The 26,643-nt window shown below is 45.5% G+C and overlaps 1 protein-coding gene across 1 annotated transcript in view; it reads left to right on the top strand.

Moving 5' to 3' along the window:
- Positions 1-4,344: 4,344 nt before the first annotated feature.
- AKR1D1 (aldo-keto reductase family 1 member D1) overlaps positions 4,345-26,643 on the top strand; it is a 34,833-nt gene continuing 12,534 nt past the window's right edge. The window contains exons 1-3 of the mRNA XM_040594294.1: positions 4,345-4,646; positions 20,971-21,138; positions 25,572-25,688. Coding sequence (XP_040450228.1) covers positions 4,554-4,646; positions 20,971-21,138; positions 25,572-25,688 — 378 coding nt within the window. The 5' untranslated portion in view covers positions 4,345-4,553. The remainder of the gene's footprint in view (positions 4,647-20,970; positions 21,139-25,571; positions 25,689-26,643) is intronic.

Below are 26,643 nucleotides of genomic sequence, written 5' to 3'. Positions count from 1 at the left end.
TTGACCAGAGAAGAGTTCTCCAGTTTCAATTTATACCATTTGTTTCCACACTGAAAAAAGTAGCAAGAAGAAAAAAAGACTCAACTCATTTATAGTCCCCCTACGAAACACTATACAGACCTTATTTCCTAGAGTTAAAAAGTGAAACTAGAAGTTTTTCTTGATAAGTATTAGTTTATCATATTTAATGGTAAGAAAGGAAAAGAAATAATAGTCATGACATATGCTACCAAAATCTTTAAGATAAATAGCTGAAAACATATATTACAAATAGATATTCCACATGCACAATGGACACATGCTAGTTTATGTGAGTTGTTAAAGGAGTAGGTTGAAAATATGCAGACATTAAGACCATGTTTTAAGAAATTTTAACTAAAAACACATGCAGAGTATGCATTCTAGCAGATAATTACACAAAGAGTGGAGCACAGCTCCTACAGAAAATAGAAACAGTGTAGCAATGTGCTCTTTTTATCTAATAAATACATGTATTATTAAAGCACTTCCTATTTTCCTTTCTTAAAAAGATAGTTTTTGAGTACTGCAGGTCATTCAGGTCTAGAATCTCACTAATCTCATCTACAATGTGTAAACACACCCAGATTTACGAGATCCAGCAGAATACTTGGTTTAACATCTTTCCTTGTCCAAAATAACAGCTTGCTAAAAAACAAAAGGGGTGGGGGTGGGGAAGACCACAAATCTCAGACGAAACATGAAACTTAAAAAATGACAAGACCAGTCCTGCTCAGCTGAAACTCCTTCTTATTCCCATTATTTATCCTTCAAGAACTTGGGAGGCTGTATTTAAGGGCCTTTTGCATTTTTTCCTCTTCCCAGGATACTCTGCAATTTGAGATAAAATGTGTAAAAGGGTGACCTCTTTACTTTAAAAGATTACTGACAAGTTTTGTTCAGATAAGGAGGATGTTAAGTACTTTCTTTACCTGAGATTTCTGCAAGTTTTTAACAGCAAGCACCCTCAGATTACTGACCTACTTTTCCTGTAAAAACTTACGTTTAATTTTGCTTTACAATTTTAAATCCGTGTGTGTGTGTGTGTGCGTGCATGCGCCCGCACATGCGTGTGGATATGGGGGGCAGGGAAACACATTTAGGTATAAGATGCTGCTTTTCGAATTCCTGCTCTTTAATTGTCTGAGATGACTAATGTAGCTATAAAACTCTGTGCCATCGATACAGGAATCACAAATCTGCCTTAGTTGCTTTTGAAGATGTTTTTATGTGCTTTACAAGCTTCACTAGAGATGGCAAACTTGTATTGATAGGATGGCAATTCTCATTACTTGCTAGTAAAGCCAGGCTGAAACCTCATTGTTTTTGTTTCCTAGAGAAAGAACTGAGATCACATCTGCATTTTATAAAAGCTCCTGAATAGTTGCTGATCAACAACAACCAGCAGCCAAAGCTTTGCCTCTAGAAACTTGCATTGTTTTGCAGTTGGAGTTGCTAGATACTGTGTCCTCGTAAAAAGTCTGGTTAAGTCATTTAAACTCAAAACTGCGAACTGTACTCCCCTGAACAGCTAGCAGAAATTGTTACTAACAAGAATTATATGCAATAGTCTCCGGGCTGCATTATTTGGCTTCCTTTGTTCTTCAAAGGATACTCATCATCAGCTCAAATACCACTAGTATTTCTAGCTTCTGTGAAACGAGGCTATTTCGAGTGAGTAAACCCAATGTAAATGAAAAAAAGTAATGCATTTTCCTGTCTGTTTTCTGGGGTTTAATATAAAACCTGCAAAGGCATTAAACCAGTAGGGTAGGGAGCTGGAACTGCTAGGGGAATTAAAGTGTCATGTGTGTAAAAAGTGTTCATGCTATTTGCTGTTGGTTAAGGCACCGGAGTGGGGAAAAGGACTTGTAAAACCCCCTGCCTCCAATTTCTCTGACAAGCACTCTGGCTGAATTTTAGAAGGTCTGGTCTAGAAATGAATCTAGAAGAGAGAGGTGACTTTTGCCTCTTACCCCGTGGCTGTCTGTCACCCTGACCCTGCCGTGTGCCGGGGGCTCGTGCCCGTAGCAGGGCAGGGGCGCCTGGGGCTGCCTGGCTTGCCTCGCCAGGTGACTGGCTGCTTTGCCCAACTGTTCCTAGAAGCAGGAGTTGTTCCCCTGCCCAAGCTCCCATTTCTGCGAATTATGGCAAGTCCTTCAATCTTTCTTTCTCAGTTGTCATTGAGGGCTATCGTATATCAGGGCCAGTGCACTCTTGCCAGAGAGGCTCCTTACACTTGCTCACGTGCCCAGGACAGGCACTGCAGACACAGTCATGCTTTGCTTAGCTCGGGATCACGCGCGGCTCAGGGTATGCATTGCTCTGATGCCAGAACACATGAGCTAGCTGGATGTGCTCCGAGCCTGAAGCAAATGTGCGACCTGCACCACAAACACACATACACACTCACCCCACAAACTGCTGGATTAGGAGGAATTATGGAAAAGTGGATTCTGGGGTGGACATGCAGCATGGGAGCTCAGGGGTAGGAATCAGCCACTTGGCAGCAGGGCCTCTTCATGGGTTCTAGGACAGGGCTGAAAACAGTGAGGTGTCTGAATGCCCTCTGCCACATCTTCTCTACTCAGCCCATTTCCATCCCTTTCCATGCTTTTGCTCCTCTGCTGGAAATACTGCAGAACGAGGGCTATGGCTCAGAGATGCAGCACTCCATTCTACACGCTGGCATCGACCTGTCCTACTAAAACCAGACAGAGTGTGCTTAGGCACGGCTGGCACGAAGAGAGGAGATAAGAGCTTCTCCGGTAGCAAGAAAATGGTAGCCAGCTACATGGGAACAAAAGGGAGGCATAGAGGAGGACACTGGTTTCCCTTCCTTATTGTCACATGTGAACACCTGTACCCACAGGTACCCACAGCTTACAATAGCATGCAGATGGGGTCTGGGCTGCCCACAGTAACTACAGCCAAGCTGTAGTTTGCCCCAGCTTCCCTCCCTGAGATGAGAACCCAGTCACCTTACAGCTAGTTCTTTGCATTGTGTTCTTTACGTAGAGCTTGGGCTGTCAGGAAAGCTTCAGCCACGTTCGTGCCACTTTCCAAGGAGCATTTTACACCACAGCATGCTACCTTTGTCCCACGGGCTGTCCCAGCTATCTAGTAATTTTTGGGCAGGGATCAAGTGGGCTTGCGCTTAGTCATGAGCTGCTTGGCACATCCCTACCAGTAAAAGTGGCAATTTTTCCACCTCCACTGGAGACCCTTGCAGGTATCTAATCTGTAACACTAAAAGGGTCCCTTGGTAGGGAGCTTATTCTCCAGGTAGGTCCCCAGCCTTAACTGCCACTAACCCTTTCACCAAATGCAAATAGCGCACACCTATTGATTTCAAGAACCCTGCAAAGATAACTTATCACAACAGATCCATTAGCCCCTCTTGGAATTGTGCAACCTGCTGAACTATAACCATGCACAGAAACCTAATTTGCGTATTAGAGGAGATAAAATAATCTGCCAGGCAAAGAACATGGTTGTGGCTGAGGAATAATGTCCTCTGAGAGCTTAATTTCAGGTTGATCTAGGAAGGCATGTAAGACCGTACACTTCAAAATCAAACGGGGAGAACTCAGCGTAGACAGGGTTGCGGGACCCGAAGCAGCTGGCTCGGGACAGGGCACCTCCCCGCAGAGCGGTGTGAGGGCACAGCCCTCAGGGGCGGAAAGGGCAGTAAGAGCAGTGGGTTGAATTTCACAACGGGCATTCTTCGACCCTTTCTGGGGTGTCAGGGGTAGGAAACACCGACATTTTTTTCCACAGCGGAGCAGAACCAGACGGTGAGGAACTTGGGAGCACGTTCACTGTAATGTGGGACTCGAGCTGAGGCGGAGGAACCGCTCACCGCTCTCCCGTCTGGGATTTTCTTCATTCCTTCCTCGCCCCCACGGCAGTGGTTTCCAGCCGGCAGCCTGCAGCCGTGGGGCAGGGAGGTGGAAACTGTCCCCGGAGGACTCATTGTTGGTAACCCCGAATTTGCAGGTTTAGAAAGAGGTTTTTACGCTCCTGTGGGAAAAGTCCCCAGACCTGCCCCCCCAAAGCGTGGGAAGCCCGTGCCCTGCGGAGGGGAGGGCAGGGCAGGGCAGTCACCCCGGCCGGCGGGGGCTGGACCCCTCGCTGGCAGCTGCGGGCAGGGCGGCCCCGCGGGGGCTCCCCGGCAGCGGGCAGGGCCCCCAGCCCCGCAGGACGCCGGGCGCCCCCGGGCCCGCCCTGTTTCCCCCGGGGCAGCCGTCGCGCGGGGGGCCGGGCGCGGGGCGCCGGTGGCCGCGGGGCCGGGGCGGGGCGGGGCGGGGCGGGGCGCGGCGGGGCGCGGTGCAGGGCCGCCGCGGGCACACGTGGCTCCGCTCAGCCCCCCAAAAGGCGCTGCCCGCCGGCGGGTGCGGGCGGCTCGTACCTCGGCTGCTGCGGAGGCGCCGTCGGTCCGGTCGGTCGGTGGGTGCCGGTTGGCTCGCGGAGCGGCTGCTCCTGCCCCTGCCGGAGGCGGCCCCGCGCTCGGGGCGGCCCTACCTGCCGGCACTATGAACCTGACAGCGGAGAGCCACCGCGTCCCGCTGAGCGACGGCAACAGCATCCCGCTGTTGGGGCTGGGCACCTACGCCGACCCCCAGAAAGTAAGTCCGGGGGCGCCGGGACGTCCCCGCTCCGCTGGCGGGGGCAGGTGACGGCCACCCTCACTGCAGACCCCCGAGCCGGGGCTACCCGCCTATTCCCCCCTCCCGGCTGCTCCTTTCTTTGCTCCGCTCCCCGTGCAAAGTTAAAGCCCGAGCTCCCCGAGCAGCACGGGCGGTGCGCAGAGGAGAAAAAGGTGGGAAACACACAGACCCCCCGGCTGCTGCTCCCGCACCGCGCCGCGCTGGCGGGCGGGGGGCGCGGGGCCGGGAGCGGCTCTGCCGCTGCCCCGGGGGCTGGGGGCCGGGGCGGTGCAATCCCTGGGGCCGCTGCGGTCACCGGGAGGGGATGTGGGGGCCAACGAGACCGGGTCCCTGGCAGGGCAGCCCGGAGCCCTCGGTCCCGAGGAGCCCGGAGCCGGGGGGACGGTGGCGCCGGGTGCCCCGGGCCGGCCCCGCCGCCCCCCTGCGCTGAACGCAGATGGGATGGGGGATTTCGGACCGTCTTGCAGCTGGCCCCGACACATTCCAAGGAATGTTCCTGAAACAAAGACCCAGATTCCTGCATCCTGATTCCTGCGGCTCCCACATCTGACTGCCAGCGGCCAAACCGCTCTCAAATATTCTGCATCCTTCGGTTTTGCGTGTCCCGGGCAGGCATCTCGTCTGTCTGCCGCTGACTCGGCTGCGCCGAGGCTGTGGGAGCACACCTGATGCTTCTTCCCTCTGCACACCCGGGAGCGCAAAGCCAGCTCGCTAGCTGCTGTCTTATCGCTCTCCTAAACCGCCTGACCTTTCAGCAGGTTTTGGTCTGTGGGTTTTTTTTGTTTGTTTGTTTGTTTTGTGTTGGTTGGGGTTTTTTCCTCCTTTGAAGAGTAGGAAAAGAGATACTGTGGCCAGAACCCTTCTTGTATAATAGTGTCCGAGTTGAGATGCAATATTGTGTGTATGGCTCCACATACCACAAGGTATTTAAAAATACCTTTTTGAAGAAAACTCTTAATTTAAGCAGTTTAACAGCTATTAATTGTACTACGGTACGTTAACAACAGTGCCGAAGAAAATCTTCAGTGAACACTGCTGCAAGCAGTGCGGGAGTGATGCAGAAAGGGTCTAAGAAATCCCCAGGGCTGCGGATCTCCCTGTTTAACAGCTGGCTTATGTGGGGAGAACGGGTGGGAATCTGCAACTTCAAGGCTGGGCACCGTCCCTCACATCACTAGAGTTTCTGGAGGTACTTTCAGCTAGTGCGTTCCTTGAATAACCGTTAGTGAAACAAAATTAAGCTTTCCAACAGGAGTTTTAATGTAGCAAAGCAGAACGTTGCATAATTCAGTGACAAAATATCTGAGCAAACTTGAAGCGCCTCTTTTCAGACTTGCGTATCGTGCCCTCAACCCTCGAGTTGCAATTTTACAGTAGCTTTAAACTGAGAAAAATGGGACTGCCGGCAGAAGAGGCGCTCCTGCCTTGCTGCGCTCCCCCCCTGCAGCCCGGGCGAGCCCTGGCCCGAGGCATTAGCCAGGCTCGGGCAGGGAGCTCAGGGCAAGTGACCTGCCGGAGCTGAGGGGAGGCAGGTTTCGGAGGCAGCTTCTGGGCAATGCCATAACCCTGATAAGAGTTCGTTCTGCAGAAATTCAAATGTCCCAAAATCACCACAAACAGTTCTGCTTCTCTCTCCGTCCTGCAAAATCCTGCTGCCTCCTCCGCACTGCTGCGGGTCGAGGCGGATAGCGAGCCTCTGCATGGAGCTCTACCAGCCAAAATGAATTATTTTTAGGCAGAGCTGGTTTTCAGCCTGATTAGCCCCAGGTAGCGGCTTTTTGCTTTTCGCATGTACCTCCTTTGTTGTCTGGTGACAAAAGGCAGAGGGGGGACCGGTGGGGGACAGGACACCCGACAGGACAGGATGATGCAGGCAGGACATTGCTATCTCGACTCCAATTTAGAGCCATTGAAGCTGCCGTGTAACTGCACCCTCAGTGGGGATGGGTGCACATACCCAACCACCCATACTCCCTCCCCCAGCGTTTGTAGGAGTTTGGTTTTCTGAGCTGTCTTTCTCTTTCTATATGGTAAACGTGACAGAAAGTTACGGGTGGGAGGGGGAGCTGAGAAGAGGTAGAGAAAGCAGCGCTTTCCCTCTGATGAGGCGCTTGCAAAAGTCTCGTTTTCGCAGGAGACCGGGTGAAACACTGTAAGTTTATCTGGAGGAGCTGGGCTGAAGCTTTACGCTAGGATTACGATCGCGTATTTGAGTCGGGGAACTTGCCACGGAGGGCAGCTGGGGAAGCGCGGTCGCAGGGTGCCGGGGATTTGTTGCAGAACTGTTTGCAGCTACTGGTTGGTGATGGGGCAGGACTTCTAAATAGGTCACGGCTTAAAGCTTGCCCATCTCAAAAAAGCTGCTGTGCTGATGAGGCGGCGGCTTCTTTCAGCACCTTGCCGTGGCAGCGAAGTGCCGCTCCGGAGCAAGCCGCTCCGCAGAGCGCTGCCTGTGCGTCTGGCGCGGCTTCCCCCGGGATGCTGGCGGGATGTCTGTCCTGCTCCTCCCGCCTGGGGAGCTGAAAGGCTCAGTGGCAACTCGGGACCGTTTCGAAGTTTATCTTAAGGAGTGAGGCTATAAACTAGCACTGACACATTTACTTTAAAATGCCTAGCGGTAGCCTTTTGTGGCTGAATTGCTTGAGAAGCAGCATCTGAGCCACCCATTCTGCAGCGGTGGGGGCAGGCAGCTGGTGGTAGCTACGGTGCCAGCTGTCCCTAGCACACTATTTCTACTCATGAGTCAGATCTCTGTGACTTCTAGTCATTTTGTGCTTCGATACAAAATACAGAGCTGTTTATTTGTCAGATTATTCATCTTGCTCTTCGAGGCAATTTATTCATTTTTTTTCTCTCTCTCAAAGGTTATTCACCCTGGCACCTCCATGTCAGAGCAGCTTGTCCAAAACAAACCTGTTTTCTCAATCTCATGTTATAGCCCAGTAGCTCATAATGAGCCCAGAGTGTTCTTCCTGAAGTGCAGGAATGTGCTCACTAGTTAAGAAAACTGGGCAAATCTAGTTAGCCACGGAGCAGGGAAATCTGCTTCTCTGACAGTCGGTTACAAGAAAACAGAGGCAGGAGGCCAGCTTTCATGTTTCGGGCTGTCTGGATACACTGCACAGCAGTGCCTTCAGAACTGAAATGTGTCAGCAGCTTGCCTTGCTTGTCTTAAATAACTTAATTGTTCTCTCAAAGACAGCTTTGGGAGATAAGTCATGCTTCTCCAGTTGTGAAACACTGAACAAAAAATAAATCTATTGACTAGAATTTGGTCCCTGGTAACTGACTCAATGAAGTACATCATGGAGCAGAGCTGGACCACTGTGGAAAACCTCTATTTGATGAGATTAATTTTGATTGAATGCTCTTTCCCCCTAGGTGTAAGGGAGCTTTTCTTACTGAATACAGGTCAGAGTGGCAAGAATTCAGCTAAATCTTTAAGACTGAAAACACTGGTAGTGCAATGTTGAGGGTTTCTTTTTTGTTTACTCTCCTAGCACAGAAAGAAAGTGCAATGAAGTCCATTTGCTATCAGCTCATCTGCTAGCAGAAAGGAAGGAGTCTTCACTGGGTCATAGAATTAGTGATAAAGTCGGGCTGTTTATCAAGAAAAGCACTTACCAATTAAAGCAGCAAAAAATATTTCTGTTTCCTATACTTATTTTCAAGGGAAGGTAATAACTGTGTAACTAAAAAGCCTAGTTTACTTTTTGGTGCAGACTTCAGTGTGTTGAAGTTGGTTTTGCATTCTCCTTCACACAGGGAAGGAAGCGTGTAAGTTGTATTAGGTTCTTACCTGTATCAATTAGGCTGTTCACAGAAAGGATGGACGCAAATGAAACACTGAAAATCTCAGCACTGACTCCTTCCCCTGTTCTCTCTTCCCCAAATATCCCCTCTCTTCATGGGTCGGGGGAGGGGAACCACAGCAGAAGCAGTGAATCTGGACTATCGAGACCCTCCAGATGGCTTTAAGGTTTGAGGCCAATTGTGCCTTTCTCTGGCTTGGTGGATCCTTCTGGCAAAGCCCTGTGCGTGCAGGAGTGGCTCTGCCAAGGCTCCAGCAGATGCGCCGCCGTTTCCAGCTTTCCCTCCCTACGGGCCCCAAAGCCGTTGACCCAATTCTCTAGGGTATTAAATAGATTGGGGGAGGGAGAGGACAGCCTAACAGGGGAGGGTGGAGGAGACAGCCCCCTTGATGAGCCAGTAGCATCACCTTGTGCCATGGCAGAGCCAGATCAACTCTTTGGGCTCCTGCAACCTCCCAGCACTGGTGCTCAGTTCCCAGCACAGCCCAGGGAGTGGTGCTGGTACCCATCTGGAAGTGGATGGGTGCAGGGACAAGCAGGCTTAGAGAAGAAAGGTGCTAAAATCACTCCTAAATCCTGGAAATCCTATGCCTTGTTAAAACGGCACTTATGCCTACTTCACTTTATAACTCATCCCTGTCAACACAGCAAAGATCATCAGCCCAGTGCCTCCACATAAATACTCACTGTCTCCCTGGAAGGTCAAGGGGCCTTGGCCGCAACTTCTCTCCTGCCTTCCTGTTTTGACTGAGGGAGGAGAGGGCTTGGAGGGAAGGTTGTAGCAACCACACTGTACACAGGCACTACTTCTGAAACAGAAGATTGGGCAAAGTGATCAAGAATAGCACTGGGTGAGGGTTTTTGGCAAGTTGTGACTTTGCTAAAAATGAGGTTCTGAGGTAGCCAAATTCATTCATAAATTGGAAGCAGTTTTGTGGAATAGTTTCAGGCAAAACAAATGGCAAAGCATTTCATTTTGGGCACTGGCAGTACAAGCTGAGGAATCAAAGGATTATTAAAGCAGTTGGAGGTAGCAGTTGCCTTTCCCTGAATAGCCTGCTGGTGAGGGAATCCACATGGGCGGTGGGAAACCAGGTTCAGTCCTCCTCTCTGCCTCTGGGGATTAAAATCATATCACACAACCCAGGGAAATAACATGACTGTGGGGGTATGTGATAGCTAGAGACAGGCAAGAAGAAACATGCTCGGGCTGGAGCAGGAGGAGCACTCTCCCCACAGGAAAACATGCTGCCCACCAGCCCCACAGCTTTGGATGCTGAAGGACTCGGCATGGCATCCAGCCAGGAGGGAGAGAGACCCATTTCCCCAAATCCTTAACTACCACAAAGTAACCCTTGTGAGTGCCCAGACAGTCTGGGTTTTGTTTAAGAAGAAATTGCTGGTTTGAATCAGGGAGAGGAAAAGTTCATCCAGGGCTCCCGTATCCAATCTGAGTGACCAAGTAAAAAAAAAAATGAATCTGTTTTGGATAAGTAAAAACACTGTTTTGGCACCCTGAATTACTTTTTACACCCAAGCTAGAAGCTGAAAAGAGTAACTTTTCGTTGTACAGGCCTAACAGTGCTCTTGTAGGACCTTTACACCACAAAGTTGCTCGCACAAGGATGCGTGCACACAAACCGCTTCAGTTGCTCTTAACAGTGCAAGCCGCACCTCTGCTGCAGGGCGCCTGCTTTTGGAGCTGCTGTAAGTGACCTTTAAGTCAAAAGAGGTAATAAGCAACTTATCCACCCACCCCCCCCACCCCTCCCACCCCCTGATGTGATCTGGATCTCTGAGCTGCAGTAAGGGCGGGGATTATACACAATTTAATTCCCTCGGTTTTTCCTTCTGGCCATCAATGGCTTCTGACACATGGAGACAGCAATGATTTCAGGTAATTTGCTGAGAAAGTCACCTGGCCCCACCCAAAGCTACAAAATGGTTTGTGTATTGAAAGTCCCAGGAAGGAGCGACACCGAGATCTCTGGCAACAAAGCTGAAGTTTAAAGCCTTCCATTTCTTGATCTTTTTACTACAAATTTCTCCTTCTCTGACTCAGACAACTGTCTTCCTCCTTCCTTCTGAGGTAAACCTCCCACTTGGCTTCTAGATTTTTTTCTTGAAAGAGATAGATGCAGTGGCAAGAGCAGGAACTGCCTTAACATGCAAGTGTCCTTACAGCCTTAGCTTACTTCCCACGATATGCTATTAAAATAAACATATAAGGAAAATAATCACAGTCCTTTTAACATGAACAACTACACATGAATATGTGTTTGAACTCAGCAAGTACTGAGCCTGAAGTTAGCTCTGTAATGAAGCAATTTTTATGAACCTACATGAAATCACCACAGATGTAGGCCAGGGAGATATTTTGCCTTTTTCTTCCCTAAAAAGGCTATCTGGAACCCGATTTGAACAGAGCTGGGGGGGTTCAGCTGGCATCTTTGGCTAAGGAGATAAAAAAGGGCATAAAAATTTATGCCCTGAACTTAAAAAGTGAAGAAAGTTCCCCAAATGAGATTTTTTTTTTTTTTTTTTTTAGATGTTGGGCCATATCCCCTGACCAAGCATCTCCAAAGGACATTTTGTGGCCCTTTACAGTCCCTTTCAGTAACCACCACTGGCTTTCTCAAGCCTTTTGCTTTTTAAGCAGCAGTATTACCTCACACAGCACTAATTCTTCAGGAGTGCTTTGGAGCAGCGGAGCCACGGCTGGCCAACACATAGCAACACGCGGTCTTTCAGGGTTGGCATTTCTGAGATGTTTCGGAGGGTGGCCTTATGTTCCCTTGGCCTCTGAGTATGTCCTTAATCCATACTTCCAAACAGAGATCTGTACGCTTGAGGCAAGGGCAGAAGGGAGGGACATATATTACTGCAGCCCAGAAAAAGATCTGTGCCCGATCTACAACACATCCTGGAGGGGTCCTTTCTTGTTAGTAAACTCTTAGCCTAGCCTTCACAATGAATGATATTTATCCTGAAGCCATATATCTGTAGCCAACTTGCTCAATGACAAAGTCACGACTTAGTTTCTTGCTCAGAGGACTCATTCTCAGGTCCTTCTGTTTGCACAGGCCACAGGTGGCATGCCTTTCCTTTGGTGGCTGTATCCTGGTGGTGAGTGATACTCTTGCTGCTTCATCTCTTAGATTTTACTCCTTATTTCCTGATTAAGTCACAGTTACTGGCAAGACCCAGTTGCCAAGAGCAAATAAAGGCAGGAGTTCTTGGTATGTGGTCCCCAGATGCCTTGAGGAGGCACAGTAGCAGGCATCAACTTTTAGCCAGCAGCAAAACAACACAGCTCTCAGGCAGGAGAGCAGCTGCCTGCTGGAAACACAATCAAAAGCACCGTGAGTAAGAAGATACAGGAGAAGGAGTCTGCATGAGGGTTCAAGAAACTGCATCGGCTCTGGACTGCATTATTGTCCTAATCCACCTCTGCTGCTTCCTACGAAGAGGGCAAATATGCCAGAGGATGAGGGATGAAAACTTAAGATACTGCTTTGGTTGATCAGACTTATTATAGCAAATAGGTGAGAGCACAGAGTAGAGGAATGCATTAAATCAGAAGGGTCTTGGACAAAATCTGCTTTCATCAATGACTTCTACTAAAAACTTAATATTGCATGACGCATTTTAGACTTCCCTTTCATATATGCTTTAATGGTGTACTTACCACCTATGAAAAGCAGAGTTCATTTACCCTACATTTGTCTTTTCTCCTCTGCCAAACAACTTTTCTGTTCTGCCACTGGAACAGTCTTTCTACATTGCTGTGCCTTCAACCCTTTGTCTTCCTGGTGGTTCAGCCTTGACCTCTCCTCCCCTGCCTGCAGCCACCTCTTGACACCTCAGCTCCTGCTAGCTCCCTGTAACCTCATGTTATACAATGGCACATTTTTGGCTTGTGTAAATGCAAGATTGCATCTTTACCTCATTGAAAAAGGAAAACTACATCATCTAATTAGAAAAAAACAGGTGTGAGAACTGTACTTTAGCAATTAATGTCGGATTTCAAAGTTAGATTCAATAAAATGACTTATTACACTCTGTCAAGTTGGAGGAAAGATTCTTGCATGCAACTTTCTTGACGACACAAGCTTTGTTCTTATGACTGTAATTTGCACAAAACCTATGGCTCTAAGACACTGCAGAATTTGCAGGAATTCTTGTTTATCTCCATGTATCTTCTCTGCTGAAATCTCTGTGGTTCTTAATTTCTATGAATCCTGAAGCTTAATAGAAAACAAATTGATAGTATGACTAATCTCTACTTCGTGCCAATGGCTTCCGTGATGTTTCCAGCTATGAACACAATTAGCGTCTAATCACGTGTGGCAGATTAAAAGCTACAATTACTGAAATGGTCAACACGTAAAATTCCTGATGAGGATGGGCCCAAGCTTGTAGATGAGGGTGAATGAAAGACTAACTTTCTAGCTACAAAGTTCATCAACCTATGGAGGACTTCTGAGCAAAATGGCCACAAAATTGCTAGTTCTGGAAAATGGTGTATTTTTTTTGTTTGCTCTGAGGAGTAAATTGTGCTCTAATGACTCCCCCCTAACGATGAGCTTAAACTATAAGCTTTCAAAAAACTCTTCTTAAAAAGATAGCACCTCTAACATAAGCTGACATCTCAGCTGCTATGTGAAAACATTTTCAGACTACGCCAGGATGAAGACACATATCCCCTTGCAGAGCAGAGGACTTCTACTAATGAAACCACTGACAGACAGATAATCGCCTGGCCCTGTGCAGTGATGCCTGCCTAATCCAAGCAGAGGGGATGGCTCTTACAGCCAACCTGGCAACGCATCACTTGGCTCCCAACACCGGTACTGACACACGCGGACTTGGATACTACAAGAGCACTCCAGAGGAAAACGTTACCAGAGCAAGGTGACATTTAGGAGATGACAACTTTGTCTGGGAGTCAGTACAGCTTTTGAATGGTGGATATCAGATGCCAGCATCACCCACCGAGCTACAACACAGGGTAGAATTGCGTTTAATCAGCCCAGATCTGAAACTAATAGCAGGTTAATCCAGATAAGCTTTTAGGACAGTAGCGCTACCCAAAACCAGTCATAGGGCTTCTTTGAAAAGTAACCAAACAGAAAGCAGAACTTTTCCAGTCCAGAGCTACATACTTCAGTGACAAACACTAGCTGTTTCAATATACCTCTCTTCCAAAAACTACAAAGCTAGCTGTTACCAGTGCAATAACATCAAGGCCAAATATTGACACACACACACAAAAAATTATTATTTTCTCTTTTCCTCTGGCTTTCTAAACATGCTGGATTTTCAACCCTGAACAAAAGCCACAGGGAAAGCCCTCTTATGTAAATAAAAGTTATGAAGATTGTTTTACAGAAGATGAGACAGGGAATCACTGGCATTGTTGAAGAGAGGAGAAGCTGAACCCCTACGAGTGAGTAATTTGAATTAACATGACTGAAAGATACACTGTTTGGCTAGAACTTTTAAAGCCCAATTTTCCAGACAAACCTCCATTTTCTAAAACAACCCTGACTGACTCCATACGTTAAATATGGCTGTGGACTCCATGTGTCACCAATTCCCTTCAGTTTTCCAAACAGCGTGAGCATGTTCTTACAGCTCACTCAGGAAGCTAACATCTGGGTTGTGTCTCTGGTTGACCTAGGAGGCCACATTTGTCAAAACTTGAAAACACTGTGCAGAAAATGCCTCTCTAGGCTTAATCAAAGCCAACTTTTATTGGTTCAGCTAACTAGGTGGTGGAATTCCCCAAGTTTTACATATGCCTTTGCAAACACTTACTCCTACCGGCGCCAGAAACCTCTCCCCTTTAACTCTAGGGAATGAAGTAGAAGAACTACTGGCAACCTTTTGTTTCTCCTCTGCCGTTACACAAGCTGGTGCTTTATCTTCACCTTCTACGTCATGCAACCCTGGGATCACATTTCTTGTCTGAAGGGTGTTTTAATAGCAGCCACCCTTCCAGTTAGAGCTGTGCTTTCCAGGGCTGGCTGGCTGGCTGTGTCCTCCAGCTCTTCAGGACAACTCTTCAGGAAACTGTCCCAGTTGACCCCACTAGCACTGTAGGCATGGGACCCGGGCATGCACGTTGTTTGCTTGGTTTGCATTAATCCTCTAGCTGCTCACAGAGAGGTATAGCAACCCTTTAGCTTAGGCTTGCATTAAGTGAATTTGCATCAAGGCAGAAGTTGCAGCAATCCTAAAACTGAGGATTCTGCAATCAAATGGTAAAAATAACTCCAGCAGCCTCTGCCAGCTACAATAATAAGGCTTTCGTGATGACAGCTTTGGCTAAATCTTAGAGTAAGTGTCACAGGAGTTCTAGTAATGCTAAATCTGCAGTTATGCAATCTTAATTTCTGTTTTATAGGCAATCAAACCTCATGCTTCAGGCCGCTGACAGGACATCAGGCTAGAGGAGAAAGGCACCCCTTGTCCATGCTTATTCACAATGTGACACAAGGCAGCGTCACCATTCCCCCCATCTTATTTGGGCACATTTGCTGTCCTCCGCTTTCTAAGGCAGCACACTCCATGACAATAAATCAAAGCTCTGGGCCGGCACAGCAGCTGGTGGCTCTCAGCTCTACCTGCTTTTGCAGAGATCACTTCACTGGGTTTTGCTTCCTGGATGGTGGCTGCCAATGCTTCCGGGGGAAGAAAGCCAGATTTTCCTGTGTACAAGAAAGGGGATGTGCTGGCGGTTGCATTTTCCAAGAAAGAGGTGTACAGTACAGCTTCTCCTTTACAAGATTAAACAATTCTAAGAATGTACCCTTGTGTGGCTCACATCCTGGCTTTGTAAACTCAACCTGCACTTTCCTGTAATGCCTTCAATACACATGTTTTCTATGCTCTGTTCCTAACATCTTAAGCCAGTCCTCTCTGCCAGTTTGTCCAGAAAAAAGGCAAATGGAAATAAGCAATTGGGCTTCTAGAAACTTGCATAAAAATCTGTGTGCAAGTGCCGAGCTCTGGTGAAGGAGGCTGTGAGCCCAGGAATGTACCTACTTTCTCCTTCCTGTATTTAGCTGACTCAGATTCCTAAACAGCAGCTCCACATCTTAAATTATAGGTTAGGACTGGAGCACTCAGCCCAGAGTTTGGATTTCTTGTGTAATTCAGCTGCAGCTAAATTCAGATTTTTCCAGGAGATGGCCCTGTCTCTCCCAGCACCTCAAGCTCTTCCTCCAAGGATCATTATTTCCACCTGAGGGACTGGATCCCATTGTGCCAACCAGGTGAGGTGCTCAGGACTAAGGCAAATGGCTCCTTCCCTGAAGCGCTGCTTCCTCAGCTCCCACATGCTGCCAAGACTGGTGCATACGTGGAATGAGGCAGATCAGAATCTGGGAGCCTGAGTCAGACTGTTTTCCTTTACTGTATGCACTAATAAAGAATAAATGTCAATAGTGATGTTAAGACGTTTGTAAAAGCAGTGCCTATGGTAGCTGTTCACATGGTTTTGCCAGATTACAATCTGCTGCTAACGTGTCCTGTCAGCTTTGTCTTTGGAGGTAACCAGAATCCCTCTGTATTAACTGGAAAGCTGATAGAAATTGCTGACCAGAAAAGGATGCTATAGAAAAAAAGCAAAAGAATTGGAGGACAGCTGAAATGCGACACTAAATAACAGTAATGAGTAGGACAACCACTAACACTACTAAGCAAATCCTGTTCTGCTTGAAAGGGAACAGTGAAATTCATGGGTATGCCTGCACAACAAATATTCTCCTGTAGCTTGGTCACATGCAACCTGTGAGCAAAACTGAAGCTGTACTTTTTCTATGGTAGGGAGAATAGGTTTTGACAACATGGGATATTATGGAAGGCGCCTGGAATAAACATTAAAAAAATTGAAAAGTTCACGGTCTCAGAGGAAAAAGAGAGCAGACCCTTTCAGACATGCAGAACTGATGAAGCACATTGCTTTTTCAGACTCTTAAAACGTGGTAACTGGCCAGTTGGCTACTTCATCTCTGGAGAAGGGGCCAAATTGCTGCTTCTTTTTTTTTAGTGAAGGTGCAAATCTAAGTCTGCTCCACCTGCCCTTCTGCCAGATTTATTTACCATGGAGCCTGAAGGAAACGGATACTGGTTTAATCTGTCATATGTGGTGGTAAATCAGCAGCTTTACAAGCTACTGAGTGATAAAGGGAATAATTGTGTGTGTTGTTTCCTTAAACAATATGATCTTAAAAATAACCTAGAGGTTCTTGAAGAAGTTATTAGTGATTGACCGAGCGTTTCTAGTCAACCAAGCAGTTTATTTCATAATAAAACATATAATAAATTTAATAACTTTTTTTGGCACAAATCAGTGACTGACTGTAAGAGCACTGAAGATAAAAATCTGACTTCCAGGGTACAAGTGGTTATAAAATTCCAGTTCTAAAGCAACAGTCCTTGATCAAAGTAGCACAGTTGCAGGGCACACTGATTAGAAGCTGAAACATTAATTACAGCTAAGGATCAAGCATAACCTTTATCTACACTTAAATAAAAAGCAATAAAGAAGCAAAGATTTGTCTTAAAGCCAAAGCATCCTCAATTACTACTGACAAAGCACAAAGGTTTATAGCATGGAGACATTTCAGTACCTCATCTGGCATTTGTGCTGCTCTGATCATGAGCTCTGCTTATTTGGGAATGGTGGAAGAATAAAGGCCTACCTGAAAGGAGCAGACAGCATAGACAACCACGTTTTAGATAACATACAGTAGTGAGTATAACCTGCAGTGAGGAGGAGGAGGAGGTCTGCCTTTCCTGGTAGATTAAGGGTGGCTGCTCCACGGCCAGGCAGCCTGGGAGGCACTGCTCCATCAGCTGCTGCGATTGAAGTGTCGACCCTTATACATCACCATGAAATGTAGGAGAAGTCATGTCACAAACTTCTATCTGCACTTAAGTAAAAGATGGTTTCCAGTTGGTAGTCTCTGAGCTGATCACTACTAGTTAAAGACTTTATTTCCATGAAAGACAGAAGAGATTAAAACACCTCAGACTGAGCAGCAGGGTAGAGGGGAAAGAACTGGGTTTGTGCCTTTTCTGATGGAAAGATGGATGAGCAGTGGTGATCCGAGTCACCCAGCTTTAATATGGTCTGTCAGGAAACAATGGAATAAGATATGACACTTGAAGCAACACTTCTAAAAAGTGGCAAAACCACAACATGTCTAGCCTGTGCAACTCATCAGTACAGTTTACCACAGCCCATTACTGCAGAATTTGGAAGGATTAGATATGTGAAATTCTAGAAATGATAGTTTCTCCATTAGAATAAAAATAAACATATGGTATAAAGTTTCCAGACTCACAGATGTCCCAGGCCTTCAGCTGGGACAGTTCAACAGAGGCAGGATTTTCCAAAAACCGTTCCCTAAGTTTGCTTGCATTTTTATATGCAGCACCTTACACCAGAATCTGTCAAAATTAATATACCACATCACATGAAATGAACTAGTGCAATGAAAACATTTATATTTAATGTAAACTCATCTCCAGCCATTGGTAATCAAGGTCTGATCCAAAAAAAGCCTCCTCAAGCCCCTAAAGAATCAAATTATTCCTTGAGATGGAAGTCTTTCACAAGATTATTTGTACAGATGTATGCAAGTCCCATGCAAAAGATTAAGAAATACATAGACGTTCAGCTCTAACTTAACTGATTCAGCCAAAGGCAATTGCAGTAACTGCAAGCTTTCTCATTTTCCTCTATTCCACCCTCCTCCCAAGTCTGCAGTTATGCTGTTCCCCTGTACATAAGACTCTATGTTTCTTTACCTATGCCTTCTGCTTTTGTTTACTGACCAAACTGGCCATGGTGTTTGAGAAAACATGCAACTCAATAACCAACATTTCCTTGCTTGGTGGAGTTTAGTTTACAGCTTCAGGAGACAACTGGGAGCTGTGTTCATGCAATCTCTCAAGAGTGCACAGAGAAGAGAGAGGAAAATCTAGGATCAGGTCCACACCCCATTATCAGGCTCTTCAACAAATGGAAAAAAAGTTTTTAAAAAGCCCCATCTTTTCCTTAAAAAAATAAATCCGTATTAAGGTAATGTATCACTGTACTCTAAATGTTCTGCTTTTATACACTTGAACGATAGATGTCAAATGGGCTGAAACAATCTAGAAGTCACACTGTTTGAAAAATCAGATTTCACAGAGAAAACACAATCACGTTTCTTAAAATATACTTCTCCTTTGGATAACTAGTCATCACTTAGGCTTGAGCTCACAAGGCCTTTAAGCTGAACTAGTCAGCCTGAGTTTTGCAACTGTGGCTACAGCTGGCATGCAGCTCATTGCTGAGGCAGAGGTCTGAGGTTACTGTCATCAGTAACTGCAGGCTTGTAGTACTTGTATCAGAGCTTTTTGCCTGCTGCCTTCCTAAAAGTTCTTTCTTGCAGGTTCAGGCAGGGAAAAAGCAGAGAACATGTTGGAGGTTGTCGCTGCTTCGTGCCTTGCACTTCTGTAACACTGTCCGACATGCCCCAAGTGAAAACTAGCCATTGACTGTGCCTGAAAGGCTTTTAGCTGCCATGATCTTTGTTATATCCTACTAACAATTAGGAAAAGGCCCTGGCAGGGGCTGAGCATGCCTTTGGGGGGCTCCCACAATGAAAGCAGCAAAGCATTCAAACAAGTGTTTCGTTGTCTCTCTCAATTAACCAGACAATATTGCATCATCACTGCTGTAAATACATTAGCATGCCAAATTGTGCCATTTTGCCTCTCAGCCCTCATTCATGCCTGTAATAAATCAGAGCAAACAGAAGTGACTTTGCATTTTAAGTAACCTTTAGGCACAGCATGCTGGAGCAGAAAGTCCCGCTGAGCTTGAACAGAAGTTGGTCCAGTCAAGATTGATAGCAGCCACCCTGACGGAACATTGAAGACCAGAGGCAAATAGGCCAGGACGTTACACCAGTATATTCTGACACCAGCCTACAGCCCTGGGACTGAAAGACAGATTGACCCCCACGTGTCTTCAGCAGTCCTTCATAGTTCTTTCTTTCATGAATGTGGAAGAGCAGTCCAGTGTCCTTAGTCACTGCAGCATCCTATGGCAGCTATGGGTTTCACATCTAGTTCAGCAGGTGGTGGAAAAGCAGCTGCTTGCTTTATGGCAAAGTCCTGGAGAGCCAAACCAGTGGCTGCTGTAAAAGGGCAGCTTGGAAGGAGGGGAGGGAGACCTCTTGCTGTGGTCCTTCCCAACAGCACCTACTGCCAGTCCTGCTTCATGTATTTCCTTAGCATCAGTAAAACCAACAAATTTGACATCCTCTCTTCATACGCTGTCTCATTTCCAGATTTCTCTGGCATCTGTTTTCTTTATAGGAGAAGCAGTCTTGGCCCTTCACTCAGAGGTAGCAAAATTCATCTCTTGCATTTGCTGCTGACAGCAGCACAGCAGAACAGGTTGACTCACCCAGTTTCAGTTTTCCTTTAAGTGAATCAGATGTCTCTGTCACAGCAGAGCAATGCCTATAAAAAGGGTGGAAGAATAGTGCTGCCATGTGTCACTGAGAGCCCTTGACCACCACCACTTTGAGCTGCCCTCTCATTCTACAAATTGTGGCAAGAATAAGATGTTTTCAGTACAATTTCAGTGACCAGTCTTATGCTTTTTTGCTTGTTTTGGCCTAACTGTATTTTGCTTGCCACATTGGCTGATGGAAAATATGACTGTTCTTGAAAAAACAAGCTTACTCTGAATTTCAGAAAAGATGAGTAAATATAAATGGGGCACACAGCACAAAAATGCCACTTGGACTTATTAAGAGGTTCCTTGGGTTCATCTTAAACTGAAGCAGGAAGACGTATGTAAATATACACTAAAGCATCTACTAGTTCTTAGTCACACGGTAAAGCAACTGTCCCAAACTGACCATACCATTAGACAGTCCTGAGCTATCACGCTTTGGATTGTGATACCCTCAATGGGAAGCTGTTTTGAGGAGAAAGAAGTCAAAACCAAATTCCTGCTCTGCTGAAAGCTTTACTGAGACATAAGGTATTCAAACAGCCTCTGACCAGGCGGGTGGTTGACCAGCTGTGCTCGGCTGAAAGCCCTCTTCCACCCAAGTGAGGGACTTGCTCTCCAGATAGGCAAATTATTTCAGAATTTCTTATCAAAGACATTCAGTTATACTTTCCAAGAACTCTAGTACTCTCTCTTTCCCAGACATATAGCGAATATTTTGCTTCGCTCCTTTTTCCGCTGTAATTCCGCATTCACGACGGTTTTGAATAAAAGTGCACCACCACATTTTTCTTCAGAAATTGCAACACAGGTGTCTGGGGAGGTAAGGGATGGTTAGGCTGGATGAACTCCAGCATGAACCTTATGCATATCTCAGGGACTCTATAGCATTGCAGGAGAGGTGAGCAGGAGGCTGAAACTGTGTTTATTCTTCTCCCATTAGACTCCCAAAGGTTCCTGTTTGGAGTCGGTGAAGATTGCCATTGATACTGGCTACCGCCATATTGATGGTGCCTTTGTCTACTACAACGAGCATGAAGTGGGACAAGCCATCCGGGAGAAGATTGCTGAAGGCAGGATCAAGCGAGAAGACATTTTTTACTGTGGCAAGGTGAGAAGCTGCACTTAGATTATTCACGCTAAATCCAGGATTTCTGTGAATGGGCTTTCTTAAGAATGTCGGTGGTCAACACCTAGCATGCTTCCAGACCCAACATCCTTTATTTTTCTTTCCTAGCATTACCATAATGCTGCGGAGCTTTATGAGCACTAGATTTGCTGTTAAGTGCAAGAAATCACTGTTGTTCTCAGTTTAAAGCTCTGTTAGCAATGGAAACCACACAACATCCATTCTGCTTAGTATTGTAGGTACCTGCAAGTTTAGACATTGCTACACTCAGTGGTGCTGCTTAAGCTGTTACAGTTGCACGTGTTGTGCTAGCACACATATTTGTATAGTCACACACTGAACCTAACCTAGACAATGATCCTGCAACTGAATTATTTTCTGTTAGAACCCATACAGGTTTGCTGTGAGATTGCACAATGAAAGGGGTGGGAGCAAGCACGTGCATGCAAGTGTCTGTGTACAGGAGAACATCAAGTGCTTAGGTTGGTACTACTGACAGAAAATTACTCATCAAGCTACACCCTTAGTTAGTGTATCACTTGTCATTAAAAAGTTCTTATGATGATGAATCAGCTTGGAGAGAAGATGTCATCACATCTCTGCTTTAGAGCAACAAGGCCAGAGTAATGCATGAGCTAGCTAATGCTTTAAAGTCTTAGCTGTGAAAGCTGATTCCTCTCCTGGAAAAATGAAATCCCTTGTCCAATTCCAATAAAGTGTCTGACAAAAGCTGTTACAACTATGATGGCTGTATCCCAGGTATGAGAGAGAAAGCTCATTGCACATGGCAGAATCAAATGGCCCCAGAAAATTCATGATGCCTGTCTAATTTATGGAGTTTATGACCTCAAGTTCCCCTTCCTGCAGTGCTTCTTTGAAGCCTAATACTTTCCGTTTCTCCTTTCTCTAGTAAGATGTAATCCACAAAAGTTACTCAACAGCCTTGGAAATAAATACCATGGTTCCTAGAGTAACTGATCCTATGGGATAAGAGACATATTTTACTGTGAGCAATTTAGTTAAGCTCTATAATCTGGGAAACTAAGCTTCAGATTGGGTAGTTTGCAGATCAAACGGATTTTCAGCAGCTATAGACCAATTTCAAAGTACAGCAATTTCCAGTCTGTAAGGTATGCAACTCTTTTCCAAGTCCCCTGCTTGTTCTACTGGTATCAAGCTTGCCATCCAGAGAAATGCTTCATGTCCTCAAATCTTCCACCTTTATCAGGGTAGTCTCTCAGTCTCTCATATGCCAAATATGTTTGGATCAGTCAAAATATTTGGTTTCAATTGTTTTATAGTTTCATTACTGCAAATTACCAGTAATATTTCAAATCAAAACCACAAAGTTGTGCCAAAAGGTTAGAATGAGATGTCCTAACAATGCTGAGTCTTTTCACGTTCCCAACTGCTTCCCCTGAAGTCTATTTTCCCATATAAAACCTTAGGTTCTGTAAAAGCGCATCTCTTGGCAGATTTTCCAAACTCACTTTATTTATTAAACCTTTCTATATTCAGTTGTCTGATCTAATCGCTGGATGATCTGCCTAGTTAATAATCACTACTTAAACACTGAGCCATCTGTGAAACTGCATTTGATTTCTTTATTGTAAGTTCAGTTGTTCCCTAAACTGCAGATCCCACCGGCTACAGGGCTGCAACACACAGTACCATGGAGCACCGTGGTTCCAGCCTGCCTTGTGACTGTGAGATAGGATAAGGGTGAATTTATCTTTTGGTTGTGTCCTGTTTGTGCTTGACAAAATTTCAGGTGCCCAGAGTGATAGTTCATTACAGTATCTCTGTAGTCTTTAAAGAATTCAAAGGCAGAAGTGGCAAATAGTCTGCAACCAATTCAATCTGTCACAGTCCAGGATTTTCACAGGTTTCGCTGAATATTTTCACAGAAGCTCTGAACTTCCCAGGAGAAGCGAGACTGGATGTCCTTTGCTTTATGAACTTATGTCTCTTTAGCTTTATGTACCTCACAAACTTATGTATCTTATGAACTTCAGGCAAATATCAAGCCACTGGTAAGGAACTGACTGATAGGAATTGCTGCATCTTCTGGAAAACATGGTAGATACAGTAGACCATTCTTGGAAGCGGTCTTTATAACGAAAGTTGGTTTTGTTTTGAGCCACGCTGACATCAGAAGTACTGGAAATTCCCGAGACCCTTCAGACTCAAAGCCCTCATGCAGATCTTTCCTTAAAGATGATACAAACCAAAGGCTGGTCGGTCAGGAGGGACTAACAAGAACAGCCCCGCTGAGTGGCAGTGTTACTAGAAAAGCAACTTGGTGCAGTCAGGCTGCATCTGCCAGTTGAAATCATCAGCACTTGCACTTGGCTCTTGCTGCTGGCTGGCTGATCAGGCAGAGCAGCTCAGCATCCAGAAATTTTAGAGGTTTTATATCAACTGCCAACATCTCACTTGGCTTATATAGCAAGACCTTTTTGGTCTCCTCTTTCATCCCAGGATATTTCTTTCATTAAACTAGAAGTAACATTTCCAGGAAATGTGGTGTCCTGAAATGCCAAAGCCAGCTGGCAACTTTGACTGCTCAAATGTCTGCATGGGTTCTACTTAGGCAGATAATACAATAACTTGTACAAATCATGAAAACAGTTATGAAACTTAAGTTTCCATGGCATCTATGTATTAACATAGTACAAAAGTTTGCTATTTCTAAAGACTGTTTCTTTAGAGCCTCTGCAGTTTTTTAAAGTAAAGTATACTCACTGGCAAGTACTGAGCTCAATAGCACTGGGCTAGAAAGGGCACTTGGAAAAACTGCTTCTAAACTATCAACATAACTCAGGCTACTAAATTTCTAAAACACAGTAACAAAACAAACTAGAAGAAAGGGTATACAGATTCATTTCCTTACCTGTATTTAATTTCATCTCATTTTACATGTAAAATACTTAAAAGAAACACCAGACCACAGGCTTTCAGGAAATCCAGTGGAACAGCCTGAAACTCCGAGAGCAGAACCTTGGTCCCTTTACTGTAGTATACCTTCAGCCTGTGTAACAACCATCTAGTGATCATAAAACTCTTCATGCCTTGCAACATACAGCTGGGGAAGGCCTAGTATGAATTTCCAGATGGCAAAGCCTGTTTTGGTTTGTCAGGTTAGGGCAGGGTCAGATGTGCTGCTCTCAGTGCAAGTGAACTTCAAATGTAATGGGTCCTTGCCTCTGCTGGCAAAACTGAGTAGACAGTTATTATTCCCCAGGAAAACAATAATCTGGTTTAAAAATGCCAAACATCTGAAATACTTTAAAACTTACCCAGGCTATGTGCTTTGACACCTATAATCATTATCTTCTGAAAATGGTAATTCAAGTGTTTTGTGTCTCAAGAACGAATTCACTCTATACCTTGGCATGCGCTGACTGCCAGCTTTGTTGGCAGAACTGGCTAGACAATGACCATACCAACAAACAGCAGGTTTTCCCAGCCAATAAAGGTGCCAAAAACCTCAACATGGCTCCACATGTCAGTTTTGCACATTGAAAAAAGAAGATAAAATAATACAGCTTATTGCGTGCAAACAAATGGTGTTTTAAACCTTCTACTGTGTATTAATTCTGGGTTTTGTCAATTCTAACTGCAGCAATCGGTTTACAGAGAGTCCTTGGTTACTAATTACCATGCTATGGTTTTATTCTTGCTAGAGATTTGCATCAGCAGAGTTCAGTTAGAGATAGTACTGAAAGCTAATCAACTCAGCACACTCCATAGCAACCTCAGGGCATAGCCCACAAGGAAGCAGTTGTGATTAAAGCGGCTGAAAAGGCTGCACTTTAACTAGTCACACCTGCACTACAGTAACTAAACTATAATACATATTTCACTGAGGACTAGAGAGTAAATTAAAACTTCCCTAGGTCAGGCACCCACTCCAGCTCCATGACCACAGGAGAAAACGGAAAGATTCTTTCTGCCGGGTGGTTGGTTGCTCAACAGCTAACCCACACCATCCCAGCTTCTGCCTTCAAGCATAAAACCGACCACAGATTTCTTGTGGGAACAAAGTTTTCCAGTGAAAGCATATGCTTGGAAAACTCAGAAAACAAAAGGCATCTGCCTCAGCTCATTGAGCAGAAGTTTGCAATATCTCGACTCGGAAGAACCTGTGTTGTAATAAACAAATATATAATGCCATTACTGGGTTGGCACTGCAGTCCTGGGCAAAGAGTCCATCTTAACCTCTACATCTGCCTCTGTCAGAGGACAGAATAAGGCCCCTCACCTTTGTCCCGCAGTGATGTAGATCACAATGTCTTTGCACTGTGTACGAAGGGCTCTGTCAGAAGAGAAGTGTTGGTTGGGGGTGTGTGTCAGCTGCAGGATGCATATGTTCCTCCTGGCACCCAGAAAAGAACTTGTGTTTGCCTCCCCAGCTGTGGAATACCTGCCACCCCCCAGAGCTGGTGCGTCCCACACTGGAGAAAACCCTGAAGATCCTGCAGCTGGACTACGTTGACCTTTACATTATTGAGCTGCCAATGGCTTTCAAGGTAAAAGGAAAAATTGCCTGAAAAATGCATGATTGGCTTGAACCAAGGTCTCCATCTAACATCTTACGTGCAGCTTCCAGTTCATGTTGAAAATACCACATTGGCCAGATAGTGTTTGATATATATTACATTTCTGTGCACTACCCATGCAAAGAGAGGCTGATGTTTCTTCATACTGCTGGCTCTGAGCGACTTGTAGCCAAAACCTTTGAATGCAAGGAGCTCACATCAGAGTTGCATGCCTCCCTTAAAAGTCCCTAAATTTTCTGGCTTCACAACCATTTGTACCTTACTTTACAATTTTCCTCTGCAAGTACATGATATAAAGGCAAATTTAGTAATACTGAATTAGAAGAATGAGATTCAAAAAATATTTAAGTGGGTTTGAACCCATTAAATCCTTTTTCTTAGAGATAACAGGGTCAGGCAAGTAGCTGGCTAACTATGTCTGAGGGATGTCTAAGCTCTAAACTGGCCTCTTTTTGCAAGGAAGGCAGTTCTCTGATTACTAAAATTGTATTTTGCTATAGACTCCAAACTGCCAAAAGCATCAGATAGGAAACAATTTACCAATGAAGCAATCACCTTAGACCTGTGGTTCCTTTTTTCCTCCGACAAAGCCATATCCCATTAAGACCTGTATAGGAGTAACTAGACTCCGATATTAAAACTTTATTTATATGGTCCCATGTATGGAATCCTTTTGGGTGCATTTTTAAAAATTTCCCACCACTTGCAATTTCCTGTTTCCCTTTGCTTGTGTTTGTATTCTCTAGTAGTTCATTCTCCCACATAGTGAAGGTCATTGTCTCACAATACAAAGATATAGACAGCTGGCTTTAAAGTAATGTACATCTGACTCCCTGAGGCCTGTATCAACAATCTGAGTTGTTAAAGGAGTAGCAGTCCTAGAGATTCATTCAAGTCCCCCATGAGAGGAGAGAGAAAAAAGTTG

Source organism: Falco naumanni, chromosome 5 (assembly GCF_017639655.2).
Source record: "Falco naumanni isolate bFalNau1 chromosome 5, bFalNau1.pat, whole genome shotgun sequence".
Classification (NCBI taxonomy): Eukaryota; Metazoa; Chordata; class Aves; order Falconiformes; family Falconidae; genus Falco; species Falco naumanni.
Note: the sequence above shows the minus strand (reverse complement) of the source record. Positions and strands in the feature narration are given on the sequence as shown.